At 50.1% G+C, this 16,793-nt stretch overlaps 1 protein-coding gene across 1 annotated transcript in view; it reads left to right on the forward strand.

Moving 5' to 3' along the window:
• The window catches only part of MAN1A2 (mannosidase alpha class 1A member 2), a 189,455-nt gene that overhangs the window by 107,619 nt on the left and 65,043 nt on the right, over positions 1–16,793 (forward strand). The window contains exon 2 of the mRNA XM_082246969.1: positions 6,557–6,812. Within this exon, the coding sequence (XP_082103095.1) occupies positions 6,557–6,812 (256 nt within the window). The remainder of the gene's footprint in view (positions 1–6,556; positions 6,813–16,793) is intronic.

A 16,793-nucleotide genomic window follows, 5' to 3' on the forward strand; every position in this document is an offset into this window, starting at 1 on the left:
CCCTTGTAATAGGAATAGGGATGACAGGTCCTCTTTATGGAGACATCCCTTGTAATAGGAATAGGGATGACAGGTCCTCTTTATGGAGGGATCCCTTGTAATAGGAATAAGGATGACAGGTCCTCTTTATGGAGACATCCCTTGTAATAGGAATAGGGATGACAGGTCCTCTTTATGGAGACATACCTTGTAATAGGAATAAGGATGACAGGTCCTCTATATGGAGAGATCCCCTGTAATAGGAATAGGGATGACAGGTCCTCTTTATGGAGACATACCTTGTAATAGGAATAGGGATGACAGGTCCTCTATATGGAGGGATCCCTTGTAATAGGAATAGGGATGACAGGTCCTCTATATGGAGAGATCCCTTGTAATAAGAATAGGGATGACAGGTCCTCTTTATGGAGGGATCCCCTGTAATAGGAATAGGGATGACAGGTCCTCTTTATGGAGGGATCCCCTGTAATAGGAATAAGGATGACAGGTCCTCTTTATGGAGGGATCCCTTGTAATAGGAATAGGGATGACAGGTCCTCTATATGGAGAGATCCCTTGTAATAAGAATAGGGATGACAGGTCCTCTTTATGGAGGGATCCCTTGTAATAGGAATAGGGATGACAGGTCCTCTTTATGGAGGGATCCCCTGTAATAGGAATAGGGATGACAGGTCCTCTTTATGGAGGGATCCCCTGTAATAGGAATAGGGATGACAGGTCCTCTTTATGGAGGGATCCCCTGTAATAGGAATAAGGATGACAGGTCCTCTTTATGGAGACATCCCCTGTAATAGGAATAGGGATGACAGGTCCTCTTTATGGAGGGATCCCTTGTAATAGGAATAGGGATGACAGGTCCTCTATATGGAGAGATCCCTTGTAATAAGAATAGGGATGACAGGTCCTCTTTATGGAGGGATCCCTTGTAATAGGAATAGGGATGACAGGTCCTCTTTATGGAGAGATCCCTTGTAATAGGAATAAGGATGACAGATCCTCTTTATGGAGAGATCCCTTGTAATAGGAATAAGGATGACAGATCCTCTTTATGGAGAGATCCCTTGTAATAGGAATAGGGATGACAGGTCCTCTTTATGGAGACATACCTTGTAATAGGAATAGGGATGACAGGTCCTCTTTATGGAGACATCCCCTGTAATAGGAATAGGGATGACAGGTCCTCTTTATGGAGACATCCCTTGTAATAGGAATAGGGATGACAGGTCCTCTTTATGGAGACATCCCTTGTAATAGGAATAGGGATGACAGGTCCTCTTTATGGAGAGATCCCCTGTAATAGGAATAGGGATGACAGGTCCTCTTTATGGAGGGATCCCCTGTAATAGGAATAGGGATGACAGGTCCTCTTTATGGAGGGATCCCCTGTAATAGGAATAAGGATGACAGGTCCTCTTTATGGAGGGATCCCCTGTAATAGGAATAGGGATGACAGGTCCTCTTTATGGAGGGATCCCCTGTAATAGGAATAAGGATGACAGGTCCTCTTTATGGAGACATCCCCTGTAATAGGAATAGGGATGACAGGTCCTCTTTATGGAGGGATCCCTTGTAATAGGAATAGGGATGACAGGTCCTCTTTATGGAGGGATCCCTTGTAATAGGAATAGGGATGACAGGTCCTCTATATGGAGGGATCCCTTGTAATAGGAATAAGGATGACAGATCCTCTTTATGGAGAGATCCCTTGTAATAGGAATAGGGATGACAGGTCCTCTTTATGGAGACATCCCTTGTAATAGGAATAGGGATGACAGGTCCTCTTTATGGAGACATCCCTTGTAATAGGAATAGGGATGACAGGTCCTCTTTATGGAGAGATCCCCTGTAATAGGAATAGGGATGACAGGTCCTCTTTATGGAGACATCCCTTGTAATAGGAATAGGGATGACAGGTCCTCTTTATGGAGGGATCCCCTGTAATAGGAATAGGGATGACAGGTCCTCTTTATGGAGAGATCCCCTGTAATAGGAATAGGGATGACAGGTCCTCTTTATGGAGACATCCCTTGTAATAGGAATAAGGATGACAGGTCCTCTATATGGAGAGATCCCTTGTAATAGGAATAGGGATGACAGGTCCTCTATATGGAGGGATCCCCTGTAATAGGAATAAGGATGACAGGTCCTCTATATGGAGACATCCCTTGTAATAAGAATAGGGATGACAGGTCCTCTATATGGAGAGATCTGGGGTCAATAAGACCCCAGATCTCTCCTACAGGGTTGAAAGCCTGAAATAATTAAAAAAAAAAACGGTCTCGGCTATGCAGCCAAGATCGCAGCATTATTGACAACTGGCAGGCTTGGCATGACGTCATAACGTCATAACGTTGCGCCCGGCCCCCCCCCCCATCTGGTCCTCGGCAGTCTCTGTGGTGTACCATGGATTCCTTCCGATCACACGGGAGATCACACGGGATCACACGGGAGAGCCGGTAGAAGCACAGGTGGGAGGGGGGAGTGAACCCTTCCGTCTCCTGTAAGAACAATCAAGTGGCTAAACAGCCTCTATGATTGTTCCTATGGTGCAGGGAATCGCCAGATTAAAAAAAAATGATCTCTGAATGATGCCGCAGCTGCACCCATCATTCAGACGTCCCCACGTAAAGCCAAGGACGTCGTATAATGTCCAGCGGTAAGTGGTAAAGTGGAATACTTGTACCAGGTATATATTACAAATACGGTTCCCCAGGCTGGTGTCGTGGGATAATAATGTGTCCTGTGAAGTGGGTGTCGCAGCCTCTTGGCGGAGCGATGGGTGGGAGTTCTTAGCGGTGAGACCGCCGACTGATCTGCAGCTGTATGAAAGTGAAAAACCTCTTTAACACTTTTTATCCTGCCCTCGGTTTCAGTCTGACATACGGCACGAATGGTTTCATTAACAGCAGTGTGCTTTTATGTGCACTCCAGTTAGCGAGCTGCAGGATTGGCCCCCCCACTGCGTCTCATGGCGGGGGGTTATTAAAGATCACAGCATGGGTTAGATGTCTGCGGTGTCACATAGCGGAGTGTCACCTCCTCTCTGCATTTCCAGGCACGTCTAAAATAAGTCAGCTGGTAAAAGAAGTATTGAACACGTCACCATTTTTCTAGGTAAATATACACTATGTGGTCAAAAGTATTGGGACGCCTGCCTTTACACGCACATGAACTTTAATGGCATCCCAGTCGTAGTCCGTAGGGTTCAGTATTGAGTTGGCCCACCCTTTGCAGCTATAACAGCTTCAACTCTTCTGGGAAGGCTGTCCACAAGGTTTAGGAGTGTGTGTATGGGAATGTTTTTGTGAGGTCAGGCACTGATGTTGGAGGAGAAGGCCTGGCTCGCAGTCTCCACTCTAATTCATCCCAAAGGTGTTCTATCATTGTGTTCTCTGTGCAGGCCAGTCGGGTTCCTCCACCCCAAACTCTCTCATCCATGTCTTTATGGACCTTGCTTTGTGCACTTTCTGTCTACCCTTATGTAAGTGTAATTTTACTATGAGCCAGTGGCGGCTGGTGCTCCATGGGCTCACTCACCCTGGACTGAGATGTGGAGGCATCTCCTCCCTCCTCCAATAAGATGGCTTCTCCTTTCAGCTAATCCGGAAATGGGTCTCAGGACTCACTTCCTGATTGGCCAGGAGGAAAATCTGTGTGACAATATCGCTATTGTCACACAACTGGGTGGGCTCGGGGCGCAGTGCTCTGCGCCCCGAGCCCACCCTTTTTTGAAGTCTATTAGAGCCTCTGGCTCTAATCACGTGCTTCAAAAAACAAAAAAAACCTCATTGGAATCCATGCGTCCGGCGCCCTGCATGTAGATTAGGCGGTCGGGGGCGGCACCCCTGCGCCCCCAATGGACGGGCCGCCACTGTTATGAGCATTCAATAAAGGAACGTATTACTCCATATATGTGGATTCCTTCTCTTCCTCTGCATGAGCCATAAAATATGGTGAAAATCTATAGGAACCATACTGGGGCCCACTTACCAGCTCAGCCTGATAGACCCACATGCTATATAGCTAAGGGGTCCACAAGATCTGGTAAGTGTGTTTTGCTGTAGGGGAGTGGATCACTGGACACTGCATGAGCACTTTTTGTAACTTTTATCTGCAGCACTTTAATTTGGAGGAATATTAAGGAACTTTCACTGGACACATGCTTGTCATTTTGCTGGAGGATATTGCTGGCGGGTAATGCTGGTGGGTACTGCTAGCGGGTATTGCTAGTCATGCGGGTACTGCGGGAGGAAGCAGCGGCTGCAGTGCAGAGCTGAGGAGTGAATTTCATATCATTCCGCCTGTGACAGAGCCGGGACTATACAGGAAGCAGCGGCTCTGTCACTGACTGCAGACATCCTAAGTCTCCCACGGCAGCCGGGAGATTGCATGGCACCTGCGGGTGTCCATGAGCCACCGGCGGTGGGCCGCATTGCCTGCGGGTTCCGGACTGCGGGTTGGACGTGCCTATTCTAGAATATCTATATGGAAACCGTGGGTAACCACACAGAAACTGCGGGAACGCTGTGTGTGAAAGCGCCATCCTTAGGTGAAGTTGCGCTCTCACCTGGCTGGGTCTCCCGCTGGCTGTACAGAATTAAAATTCAGGACTATGAATATTGATTGAAGTTTTAGATTTTGCTGCGTCAACAACACTTTGTAGCTTAATTACTTGTTACTCTTTTTTTTTCCCCTCTCTATGGTAAAGGTTTAATGATTTGTAATTTGTAGCAGTTAAAGTTAAGTGCAGAGATGCTACACTTCTATAGGCTTAGTAAGGATTGAGAACAGCCTCAGCCTCGACTCCTCCCAGGCCACACCTCTGACACGTTTCATCCTGACCACAGGGCTTAGTCATGACCAAACTTTATGTGCAGGACAAAACACATTAAGGGGCGTGGCCTGGGAGGAGCCAAGGCAGGGGCCCATTTCACACTGTGCTTGGGTTAGCACTACGGACACCGGCACCTGGATTCAGTGGCTCACTGGAGCACTACCATCAGCGCTTGGAACTGAACTCTAACCTACTTTATGGGGTTGCAGGTAAAGGCCTGTAAACTGTTGGCCTTGTCCCGGCACTGTGCCTAACCTATATCCCTAGAGAAGGTACATCTAGAGCCCAAGGGGACCATGCCAAACTGTGCCCCCCCCCAGATGTATGAGCATTATGTGTCAATCTGCATGCTTATCCCCTAAGCATAAATTCCCCCTCCTCCCAGTATAGTTCCGTCCCCTTGCTGAACCCCCCCCTCCCCCCAAAAAAAAAAAAAGAATCCCTCCTAGTACAAATCTTCTACCCCTAAAATGTCCTATCCTAGTACACGTCTTCTCCCCCCCCCCCCCTCGTTTTAAAATCCTCCCCTCCCAGCACAAATTGCCCTCAAATCCTTCCACCTAACACAAATCTCCTTTCCCCCCATTCCCCCTCCCAACACAAATGCCCCTAAATCACCATTCTTAGCACCCCCCCACCCCAAATTTCCCTTCTTAGGGCAATACTTATACCCTGCAGCCCCCCAAATTCACCATCCCAACACGAATCCTCCCCCCCCAATCTCCTTGCGGTGCCCCCCACCTCACCTTATACCAAAGTGCGCAGGACAGTTTACCCTCCTGCCCCCCCCCCCCCCGTCCCACCCCTGGTTGGTTACAGAAGTGGTTATCCGTCTATCCATAAAACACTGGTTTTCAAAATTGCAGAAACGTCTTTATTCATCCTATTATTCCTGGTCACCTGATCACTTTCCTTCTTTGCATTGGCCTGGTTGGTAGGCGGGGCTAAGCAGCAAAGCAGAGTAGAGGGAGTGTGATCATGTGACTTTTGCAGAGTACCAAATACTTTTTTTTTTTGTTTTTACATATCTCATTGGATTGTTTCCTTTGTAACTTTTGAGGCCATCAGGTATAAAATGCAACAGTTTCTTTCTGATCTTCCCACTGCTGGGGGCGGAGTCTATCTAGATTGACAGGCACCATCAGTTATCAGTTACCTAGCTAGACCTGCCTTGTCTGGTGTCCCTGCCTGAAATATGGACAGCTAGGACAGGCAATGGATAGAGCAAGCAGCGGCACAAGCACACTGGTGGCAATGCTGCTGAGGCATGGTCAGGCTGTAGAGCGTTGCCACTAGGAGCAAATAGGTAAAACTAACTACCAGGATCACCATGTATTCTCTCTTTACTGGAATCGTCTGCTGTCAGCCGCTGGGGGTGCAGTCCCAGCTCTGTGGATATCGATGCGAAGAAAGCCCTGGCTCCATCCTGGCCACGCACCTCCAACGCGTTTCGTCCAGTGTACAGGACGAACCGTGTTGGAGGCTGTGGCCTGGATGGAGCCCAGTCTGAGGCTCTTATCACTCCACACACAGGGGTTTTGTTGTGATGTGGGGATTGTGGGACTTTCCTTTCTGCGAATCAGCACTCATAGACCGTTTTCATAGGAAGCCATTAATATAGAAATTATTTTTGGATTTTCTGACCCTTTAACCTCCTTTTTGTCCCTATGATATGCAGTGAGGTGATTGGATGAGTCTTATTGTGTTTTCTTTTCCTCACAGGGAGGAGGAGGAGCAGCTGCGGAATAAGATCCGAGCGGACCATGAGCGCGCCCTCCAGGAGGCCAAGGAGAAGTTAAAGAAGTCTCGGGAGGAGATCAGGGCTGAGATCCAGACTGAGAAGAACAAGCTGATAGAAGAGATGAAGAAGAAAGATAATCCGCCCTTACCGCTGGCACCTGTCCCCAACCTACCCGAGCTGAAGAACGGTGACCCCGGAGACCCAGAAATCCGAGAGAAACGGGATAAAATCAAGGAGGTGAGAGGGGGAAATGGGCATTTCTATACAACTCCAACTCTCTGGGCACATAAAAATGTATCACTTGCAGTGCATCCTTGTGTGGGAAAGCTTGTCCCTTGCATTGATGTACTCTTAAAGTGTTTGTAAAAGCTGAAGGTTTTTTACCGTCATGTATTCTATTCATGAAGGTAAAAAGCCTTCTGGGGCCCCTCAGGCCCCCATCTTCCCTGAGCCCCTTCTCAAGTGATATGCCACGGCTCTCCAGGGACTCTCCCTCCTCGTTTGCTGAGCCATTGGCTCCCGCTGCTGTCAATCACAGCCAGTGAGCCATTGAGGAGAGAGAGGGGGCGGGGCCGAGCCGCAGATCTGTATGTGAATTGACACGAAAAGCGGTGGCTGGGAAGTGCACCTGCTTGGGGGGGCCCCCGTAGCAAGCTGCTTGCTCTGGGGCCACTCGGCAGGAGGGAGGGGCCGGGAGCACCGGCGGGGGACCTGAGAAGAGGAGGATCGAGGCTGCTCTGTGCAAAACCATTACACAGAGCAGGTAAGTATAACATTTGTGTTGGGTTTTTTGCCTTTAACCACTTAAGCCCCAGAAGATTTTACCCCCTTCCTGACCAGGTCCTATTTTGCGATTCGGCACTGCATGACTTTAATGGACAATTGCGCGGTCGTGCGACGCTGTACCTAAACGAATTTGACGTCCTTTTTTTCCCACAAACAGAGCTTTCTTTTGGTGGTATTTGATCACCTGTGCGATTTTTTGATCATGCGCTATAAACAAAAAAAGAGCGTCAATTTTGCAAAAATAACAATATTTTTCACATTTTTTTATATGAAATTCCCGCCAAAAAAAAAGTAAAAATCAAAATTTCTCTTACGTCCTCCGACAGTCGCCGCCTCTTCATATTCGTCACTAATGGGGTTATTGACCTTTGCTCCGTAGGAGTAGCTAGGCAACAGAATATATTAATATCAAAGCTTTTAGCATATCCCACCCCCAGGGGGTGGTCCCCTCAGTCCATACCTCCCTGCTTCCTGCTTACCAACTCAGTTTCATTTGCCTAGCTCAGGAGTATGCAGGCTGTTCCTGTGCTGGGGCTCTTAGTCTCAGCCACTTTTCTCTTTTTTGTTTTTTTCTCTTCCTTTTACTTAGCTGTTTATTTCCAGCGTTAGTTCTTCTGATGAAGAGGATCGTGCGGAGCTGGGTCTCAGTCTGGCCACCCTGGTTCCCAGGGCTCAGGGCCAGGGGTTTCCCAGCCTGCCATCGAGCGTTCAGCTTAGGTTTTGCCCTGGCACATTGAACGACCCATCCCTGTTCGCTGCAGGGATGCTATCGGTGAGGTGGCTACCTCACTGGACGCCATTGCGGTTTCGCACCGCAACTCCGCTGCGTCATGTTTGCGACACTCCCTGTCCTCAGTACTGCGGTTTGGTCGCTGGAGCAGGCTCCCCACGCCATCCGGATGGTAAGTGTATCTCTATGTGGGGACCTGTCTTGTTGGGTGTCAGTCTGGGACTGTGTGACCCTGCATGTCTGTGTGGCTGCTGTGCTCCCTGTCAGCTCCTGTGTGCACTTGCTGCCTGTGTGTGGGCTGTGAGGGGGGGGGGGCTCTCCCGCTCTGCTGGGTGTCATATGAAGCAGTAAGATTTTAGACAAGCTGTGCGGCGATCCGCCATTTTTTCTGGGACAATGATCATGGTGGCAGGTCCTGTGAGGTACTGCACACGTTTTTGGCGCCAAACGCCGCCATTTTGAGCGGCGATCGATCCCCCATGTCAGCGCCATGTTCTCTTTGCCCAGGGTTTTGTCCTCAGCCAGCGGCCATGTTTGTGTAGCCTTACAGAGGCTTCATAGGGGCGGTCAGTCTTGCATCACTTCCTTTTCCTCTGAGACAGCGATCGGTGCAGCACCCGTGAGCTCTCCAGGTTTTTATATCTCCTTTTTTCCTGTATTTCTTGCCCAGTTTCTTATTCCTGTGGGGGTCAGTGGGTGCGGTGGGCAGTGCTCGCCGCGATCTTAAAGGGGCAGTACCCTTTATTAAATTTTTTTGCTGGGGCATGGATTCTCAGGATTGTAAGTTTCCTCCCACCCTGGTGGGGGGCCAAGGGGCTGCTGCTTCCCCCGAGGGGGCTGATCTGGCCACTATTGTGGCAAACTTGGCTGCTCAGGTGCAGATGCTGGTGGCTGATCGATCCATAAAACGGCCCAGGGTGTCTATTTCCTCTGATTTAGAGGGCGATGGGGCTGCTATGGCTGGAGTGCCCCTCTCAGGGTCTCGCTCATCCCTGGACCTTGCGGGGTCTGACGGGGAGGCTGAGGTAGAAGGGGTTGATAATTCTCCCCCTGGCTTGTCTGAAGAGCTTGCACTCATGGATGAGTTGGTTGCTTCTATCAAGCAAACGCTGCATTTGCAGAATGAACCATGTCCTCCTGCTTTGTTGTCCTCTTATGGGACGCAGAGAAAACGCAAAACATCGCAGGTTTTTCCTTGCTCTACGTAATTTCAGCGCGCGGTTGATGAGCAATGGCGCAATTTAAAAAAGCCTTTTGCTGTGCCGAGTAGGTTCAAGCTGCGTTATCCCTTTACACCGGCTACTGATGAGCGTTGGTGTGTACCGCCTCAGGTGGATCACGCGGTGGCGGTTTTGAATAAATCGACTGCGATCCCTGCTGAGGATACCCCGGTGTTCCGGGACCCTACGGACAGGAGATTGGAATCTCTGGCCCGTCATGCCTATACGGTTGCTGGTTCTATGCTGAAGCCTATTTTTTCTTCCATTATGGCAGCCCAGGCTATTGCGGATTGGACGCAGGTGCTCAGGCGCACTCTGGTGGCTGATTCTGTCCCGCCGACAACTTTGGCTATGGTGGATCAGATTCATCAGGGTGTCATGTATTTGTGTGATGCGGACTTGGATTTAGTCCCTTTGGTGGTGCGCCTTTCTAGTGTGGCGGTCTTGAACCGTCGCCTGATTTGGTTGAAATGTTAGTCGGTTGACCAATCTTCTCGCAAGACTCTGGCAAATTTGCCCTACGCGGGATCTCGTCTTTTTGGCGAATCTTTGGATACTCTGATAAAGGGTATTTCTGGGGGTAAGAGCACTCTCTTGCCCCAATCTCACAAGAATAAGTTTGTTCGTGTTAAGAAGAATGCTTCGTTTAGGCCCTCTCAGGGGTCCTTTCGTGCCTTTCGGTCGCACTATAAGGGCAAGCCCTTCAAAGGCCAAGGCTCCCAGAAGAAGCCGTGGGCAGGTAAGCAGAAGTCTGGCCAGTCCGGGTCCGCTGCCCATAACAATACGGCCTGAAGGGGCGCCCTCACCCAGTTCTGGGGTGGGGGGGACGTTTGCTCGGTTTTCTTCAACCCTGGCTGGACCGCGTTCGGGACCGGTGGGTTCAGGAAATCGTTCGATCTGGATACAAGATCGAGTTTCTCTCTCGGCCGGTGAGCAGATTTTTCCCCTCAAACCTTCAGCTGACTCCGGAGCTCTTGCAGGACCTGCACCTGGCGGTGCGGGACCTGCGGGCCCAGGGAGTGGTGGTTCCGGTGCCTCATCAGGACAGATTTCGGGGGTTCTATTCCAATCTGTTCACTGTGCCCAGGAAGGAGGGAAAAGTATGTCCGATTCTGGACTTGAAAGCTCTGAATCGCTTTGTGCGGGTTCGCAAGTTTCGCATGGAATCCCTGCGCTCGGTGGTGGCTGCCCTGGTTCCGGGGGAATTCATAGCCTCCATCGACTTGAAGGATGCGTACCTGCACATCCCCATTTTCGAGGGTCACCAGAGGTTCCTTCGTTTTGCCATTGCGGAGGATCATTATCAATTCGTGGCGTTGCCTTTCGGTCTCGCTTCGGCTCCTCGGGTTTTCACCAAGGTGCTTGCGCCGGTTCTGGCTTTAGTGAGAGCCCAGGGCATTTCTGTCCTGGGGTATCTGGACGATATCCTAATTCGGTCCGCGACCGATCGGGGTCTGGTGAACGACCTGTCCATCACGATGCAGAAATTCGGCTGGACGATAAATTTTCCAAAATCGACGTTGTGTCCGTCGGTTCGTCTTCCCTACCTGGGGATGATTCTGGACTCTGTTCAGGCGAAGGTCTTCCTGCCGGAAGACTAGCTTCGGACACTTCAGTGAGAAGTCAGGTCCCTCAGGGACGATTAGTGCTCGTCCCTCCGGACGTGTATGAGGTGTCTTGGATTGATGGTTTCGGCCTTCGAGGCGATTCCCTTCGCCCAGTTTCACACACGAGCGCTTCAGGCGGAGGTCCTGGCCGTGTGGGACGGGCGTCCGCAATCTCTGGATCTGCGGATTTCGTTTAGCCGCCACACCCGAAGGGGTCTTTTGTGGTGGCTCCAGTCCCCGGCGGTGTCGGAGGGCAAGTCCTTTCGTCCCTTGTCGTAGACGGTGATCCCCACGGATGCCAGCCTGTCGGGCTGGGGTGGTGTTCTGGGCGTCTTGTCCTCCCTTCCGATCAACATTCTGGAATTGCGAGCGAAAAATCTCTGTCTTCTGCGTTGGACGGACAGGCTTCGGGGCTGTCCAGTTCGGGTGCAGACAGACAATGCCACAGCGGTGGCCTACATCAACCACCAAGGGGGCACCAGGAGTGCCCGAGCGGCTCGGGAAGTAGCCGACATTCTGTCTTGGGCCGTGACGCACGTCCCAGCGATCTCTGCAGTTCACATTCCGGGGGTGGAAAACTGGCAGGCGGATTATCTGAGCCGCCAGACCCTGGACCAGGGGGAATGGTCCCTTCACCCGGATGTCTTCCAGATGTTGTGCGCGAAGTGGGGGTCCCCAGATGTGGACCTGTTCGCGTCTCGTCTAAATCACAAGGTGCAAAGGTTCGTGGCAAGGACGCGCAATCCTCGGGCAGACGCCTCGGACGCGTTAGTGACGCCCTGGCATCAGTATCGTCTGATGTATGCCTTTCCACCGATTCAGCTGTTGTCCATGTTCCTTCGCAGGTTGGCCTCGGACCCGAAAACGGTCTTGGTACGCGGATCTCGTAAATCTGGCGGTCGACGCTCCATGGCGTCTGCCTCTTCGAGCAGACCTTTTGTCTCAAGGACCAATATTCCATCCTGATTTACAGTCGCTGGCTTTAACGGCCTGGCTGTTGAAAGCCAAGTCTTGAAGGATAGGGGTCTCTCCCCTGAGGTCATTCCCACTTTGATCAAGGCCAGGAAGGCCTCTTCGGGGAAGATTTACTACCGTACTTGGAAGGCGTATTTTGCCTGGTGTGAGTCCAGGGGGTATTCCCCTCGCTCATACTCGGTGTCGAGAGTGTTGGCTTTCCTTCAAACGGGCGTGGACCAGCGTTTGGCGTTGGCCACGATTAAGGGTCAGATTTCTGCGCTGGCCGTTCTTTTCCAACGTCCTGTGGCATCTAACTCTTTGGTTAGCACCTTTGTTCGAGGGGTGCGACACTTGGCCCCTCCTAGTAGGGAGCCTTTGCCTCCATGGGATTTGAACCTTGTTCTATCCGTGTTGCAACATGCTCCTTTTGAAAATATCAGGGAGATCTCATTGTCTTTGTTGTCCAAGAAGGTTGCCGCCTTAGTGGCGATTACTTCGGCACGCAGGGTGTCGGAGCTGGCGGCTTTGTCCTGCATGTCTCCGTATTTGGTGATTCACTTGGATAAGGTGGTCTTGCGACCTAATACGTCTTTCCTTCCGAAGAGGATCTCGGAATTTCACCTCAATGAGGACATTGTCTTGCCTTCGCTTTGCGCGAAGCCTAAGCATCCGAAGGAGGTGGCCTTACATTCTTTGGATGTTGTTAGGGCGATCAGGGTTTACCTGTCATCGACTAAATCCTTTCGCAAGTCGGATTCCCTCTTTGTCCTTCCTGAGGGACCTTGGAAGGGCTTGGCAGCGTCGGCTTCTACCATCGCCAAATGGATCAGACAGACCATTGAGCAGGCCTATGCTTTGAGGGGGAAGGTTCCTCCCGTGCCTGTGAAGGCGCACTCTACCAGATCTCTGAGTACGTCTTGGGCCTGTCATAATCGGGCTTCTGTGGCCCAGGTGTGTAAGGCGGCGACTTGGTCGTCCGTTCACACCTTCTCCAAATTCTACAAGGTGGATGTTCAGGCATCGGCAGATGCTTCCTTTGGCCGTAAAGTTCTTAGTGCGGCAGTGCCTTAGAGTCCCTTGTTTGGGCCCTTGGCTGTTGGGGTATTTTTACCCCTGTGTTACTTGTTTTTTCCTGGGTTGTTGCTCCTGTTGAGCACGTTTTTCCTGTTGCCCAGTTGGTTCTCTTGCTTTGGTAAGGTTCCTTTCTCTGATGTGGGTATTGCGTTGCTTTAGGCGCGGCTGCTGTTTTTTCCCACCCCTCATGTCTACACTGCTCTGGGACGTCCCCATTAGTGAAGATTATGAAGTGGCGGCGACTGTCGGAGGACGTAAGAGAAAACGGAATTTTTGTAAAATCTTACCTGTAAAATTCCTTTCTCTGAGTCCTCCGACAGTCGCCGCCCCCGCCCCTCTTTTGGGGGTTGGTTTATGTACTCTACTGCTATTCTACTGAAACTGAGTTGGTAAGCAGGAAGCAAGGAGGTATTGACTGAGGGGACCACCCCCTGGGGGTGGGATATGCTAAAAGCTTTGATATTAATATATTCTGTTGCCTAGCTACTCCTACGGAGCAAAGGTCAATAACCCCATTAGTGACGAATATGAAGAGGCGGCGACTGTTGGAGGACTCAGAGAAAGGAATTTTACAGGTAAGATTTTACAAAAATTCTGTTTTTTTAACATTTTCGGCCAATTTGTTTTATGCTACATATGTTTGGTTAAAAAAATCGCAAAAAGCGTATTTTGATTGGTTTGCGCAAAAGTTATCGCGTTTACTAACAAAGGGTAAGATTTTTGTGATTTTTGTTGTTTTTTTTTTTTTAACGCGTAATGGCGGCGATCTGCGATTTTTTTTTTTTTTTTTTTTTTTTTTGCGGGACTGCGACATTGCGGCGGACAGATCGGACCCTTCACTGACATTTTTGACACTTTTGGGGTTACCAGTGACATTACTACAGTAATCAGTGCTATACATATGCACTGTTACTGTAAAATTACACTGGCAGTGAAGGAGTTAACTTTTTTTGAGGGGGAGGGGTTATGTGTGTCCCTAGGGGCGTGATTCTAACTGTGATTGGCTGTGGCTTGAGGTGTAGGAACAATGATCAACGGTCCTACATAGTAGAACTGTATGATCACAGTTTCTACACAGATGAGAATGACAGGCGGCTTGTTTACACTAGCCGCCTGCCTTTCTCCCTCTCCCCCGACGATCGCCGAGTGACCGGCGGACATTAGGTCCGCCGGTCACACGCGCGGGGGGGGGGGGGGGTGTCTGTGACCATGCAGGAGTGCGCCTCCGGGGGCGCGCATTCGCTCCCCAGACCCTCACAGGCTAGCGACGTAGTACTAGGTCGCTTTGCCTGTGAGGGGCTGACTGCCAACGTAAATAGTCGTGCGGCGGTCGGCAAGCGGTTAATATCACTTTATCCACTTCACCCCTGGAAGGTTTACCCCCCTTCATGACCAGGCCATTTTTTTGCGATACGGCACTGCATTACTTTAAGTGACAATTGCGCGGTCATGCGATGCTGCAACCAAATTCAATTTTTGTCTTTTTTTTTGTTTTTCACAAGTGTGAAAGTGGCCTAAGGGGGGGGGGGGGGGTAAAACCTTCTGGTCCAGAAGTGGCTAAAACTGCATTCCTATACGCTGTGCGATGGAAGAAACTCCTGTCGGCACCGCGAATCACACTCAGATCTACACACAAGAAACTTCCTGATAACGAGAGACGGTTTCCTATTTTTGGGGATTCGGTAAACTTTATACTACGAAGGGATAATAGAAGATGAAATCCGGGGCAGACGTGTGATCCAGCTGTTGAGGAGGGTAGAAGGGGCTTTAGATTAGAGACTCTTTGAATAGTCTGGCAGCGCTTTGTGTTGGGTTTGTCGGGGTCATGTCCTCTCCATCTTCTCCCTCCTTCTATTACCTCATATCCCTCATCCCTTTCCTCCCGCAGACCTCCTGACCCACTGCGCTCTCTCTGCCATGGTATCTGTGCCAGCCACTCACGGCTCCGTCTAATGGCAATTAAAAGCTTTTCTTCCTAACGAGGCTTCAAGCGCAGCAGGAGGGCCGCCAGTTCTGCTGCCAGCTGCCTGTCATTAGCTGCCTGTGAAGGGGGGGGGGGGAGATGGTGGAGGGGGTACGCAGCCTGTGTGGAAGGAAGCTGTCAGGATCGGGCACTCCAGAGAGACCATGACAGAAGAGGCATATGGGGGCAATAATGCCACTCACTGCTCCGATTCCTACAAAGCTACAGCCCGCTGATTTTGTCAGATCCAAATGACTCGAGTAATTAAACCTGTAATTTAATAATGAATGTTAGTGCTGGGAGGGGGGGGGGGGGTGCTGTACTTGGTTGGGCTGGGTACCCATGGACTCTGTCTATTGCTCCTCTATCAAAGTCGATAGGGGGGTGTTTTTGCACTGAAGTCGATAGGGGGGTGTTTTTGCACTGAAGTCGATAGGGGGGTGTTTTTGCACTGAAGTCGATAGGGGGGTGGTTTTGCACTGAAGTCGATAGGGAGGTGTTTTTGCACTGAAGTGGATAGGGGGGTGTTTTTTGCATCAAAGTCAATAGGGGGGTGTTTTTGCACTGAAGTTGATAGGGGGGTGTTTTTGCACTGAAGTCGATAGGGGGGTGTTTTTGCACTGAAGTCGATAGGGAGTTTTTTTTTGCACTGAAGTTTGATAGGGGGTGTTTTTGCACTGAAGTGGATAGGGGGGTGTTTTTGCACTGAAGTAGATAGGGGGGTGTTTTTGCACTGAAGTAGATAGGGGGGTGTTTTTGCACTGAAGTAGATAGGGGGGTGTTTTTGCACTGAAGTTTGATAGGGGGTGTTTTTGCACTGAAGTCGATAGGGGGGTGTTTTTGCACTGAATTCGATAGGGGGGTGTTTTTGCACTGAAGTAGATAGGGGGGTGTTTTTGCACTGAAGTGGATAGGGGGGTGTTTTTGCACTGAAGTAGATAGGGGGGTGTTTTTGCACTGAAGTAGATAGGGGGGTGTTTTTGCACTGAAGTTTGATAGGGGGTGTTTTTGCACTGAAGTAGATAGGGGGGTGTTTTTGCACTGAAGTTTGATAGGGGGTGTTTTTGCACTGAAGTGGATAGGGGGGTGTTTTTGCACTGAAGTAGATAGGGGGGTGTTTTTGCACTGAAGTTTGATAGGGGGTGTTTTTGCACTGAATTCGATAGGGGGGTGTTTTTGCACTGAAGTAGATAGGGGGGTGTTTTTGCACTGAAGTAGATAGGGGGGTGTTTTTGCACTGAAGTTTGATAGGGGGTGTTTTTGCACTGAAGTTGATAGGGGGGTGTTTTTGCACTGAAGTTGGATAGGGGGGTGGTTTTGCATTGACGTCAATTGGACAAGATTTCACATTGAAGACAATAGAACGCAGCATGCAATTATCGGCACCTTTTTTTTTTTTTTTCTGTTGGCAAATTGTCAATAACCCTATTTTTGGCAGCCGATATGTCGGTGAACTCCTAATATTATACTATAGAACCAAGCTTGGACTGGAGCCAGCTAAGGGGATACTGAACTCTAATTTAGAGAATAAAAAATAAAAGGTCATACTTACCTGCACTGTGCAAGGATATTGCACAGAGAGCACCGTCTTCTGCTCTTCTGGCAGTCCTCTTTTGGCACTGTCACCTTCTCCCAGTCTCTTGGTGCCTCCTTGGCGAGCCAGGTGCTAAAGCGACACCCATGCATCTTTGTCTATGGACACGCACAGCTCCTATGCTGAGCTGAGTGTATCCATAGACACACACAGCACCAGTAATCCACGCCCCCGCTCACTCCTGACAGGAGTTTTGACTGACAGCATCAGGAGCCTATGGTTCAACTGCCTTCAGTGTGTCCTGGGAAAACAGGAAGTGAGGAGAGTGGTGCTGCAGCTGCTGACTT

The sequence above is a fragment of the Pelophylax lessonae genome, assembly GCF_965119305.1.
Source record: "Pelophylax lessonae genome assembly, chromosome: 2".
NCBI classification, from domain to species: domain Eukaryota; kingdom Metazoa; phylum Chordata; class Amphibia; order Anura; family Ranidae; genus Pelophylax; species Pelophylax lessonae.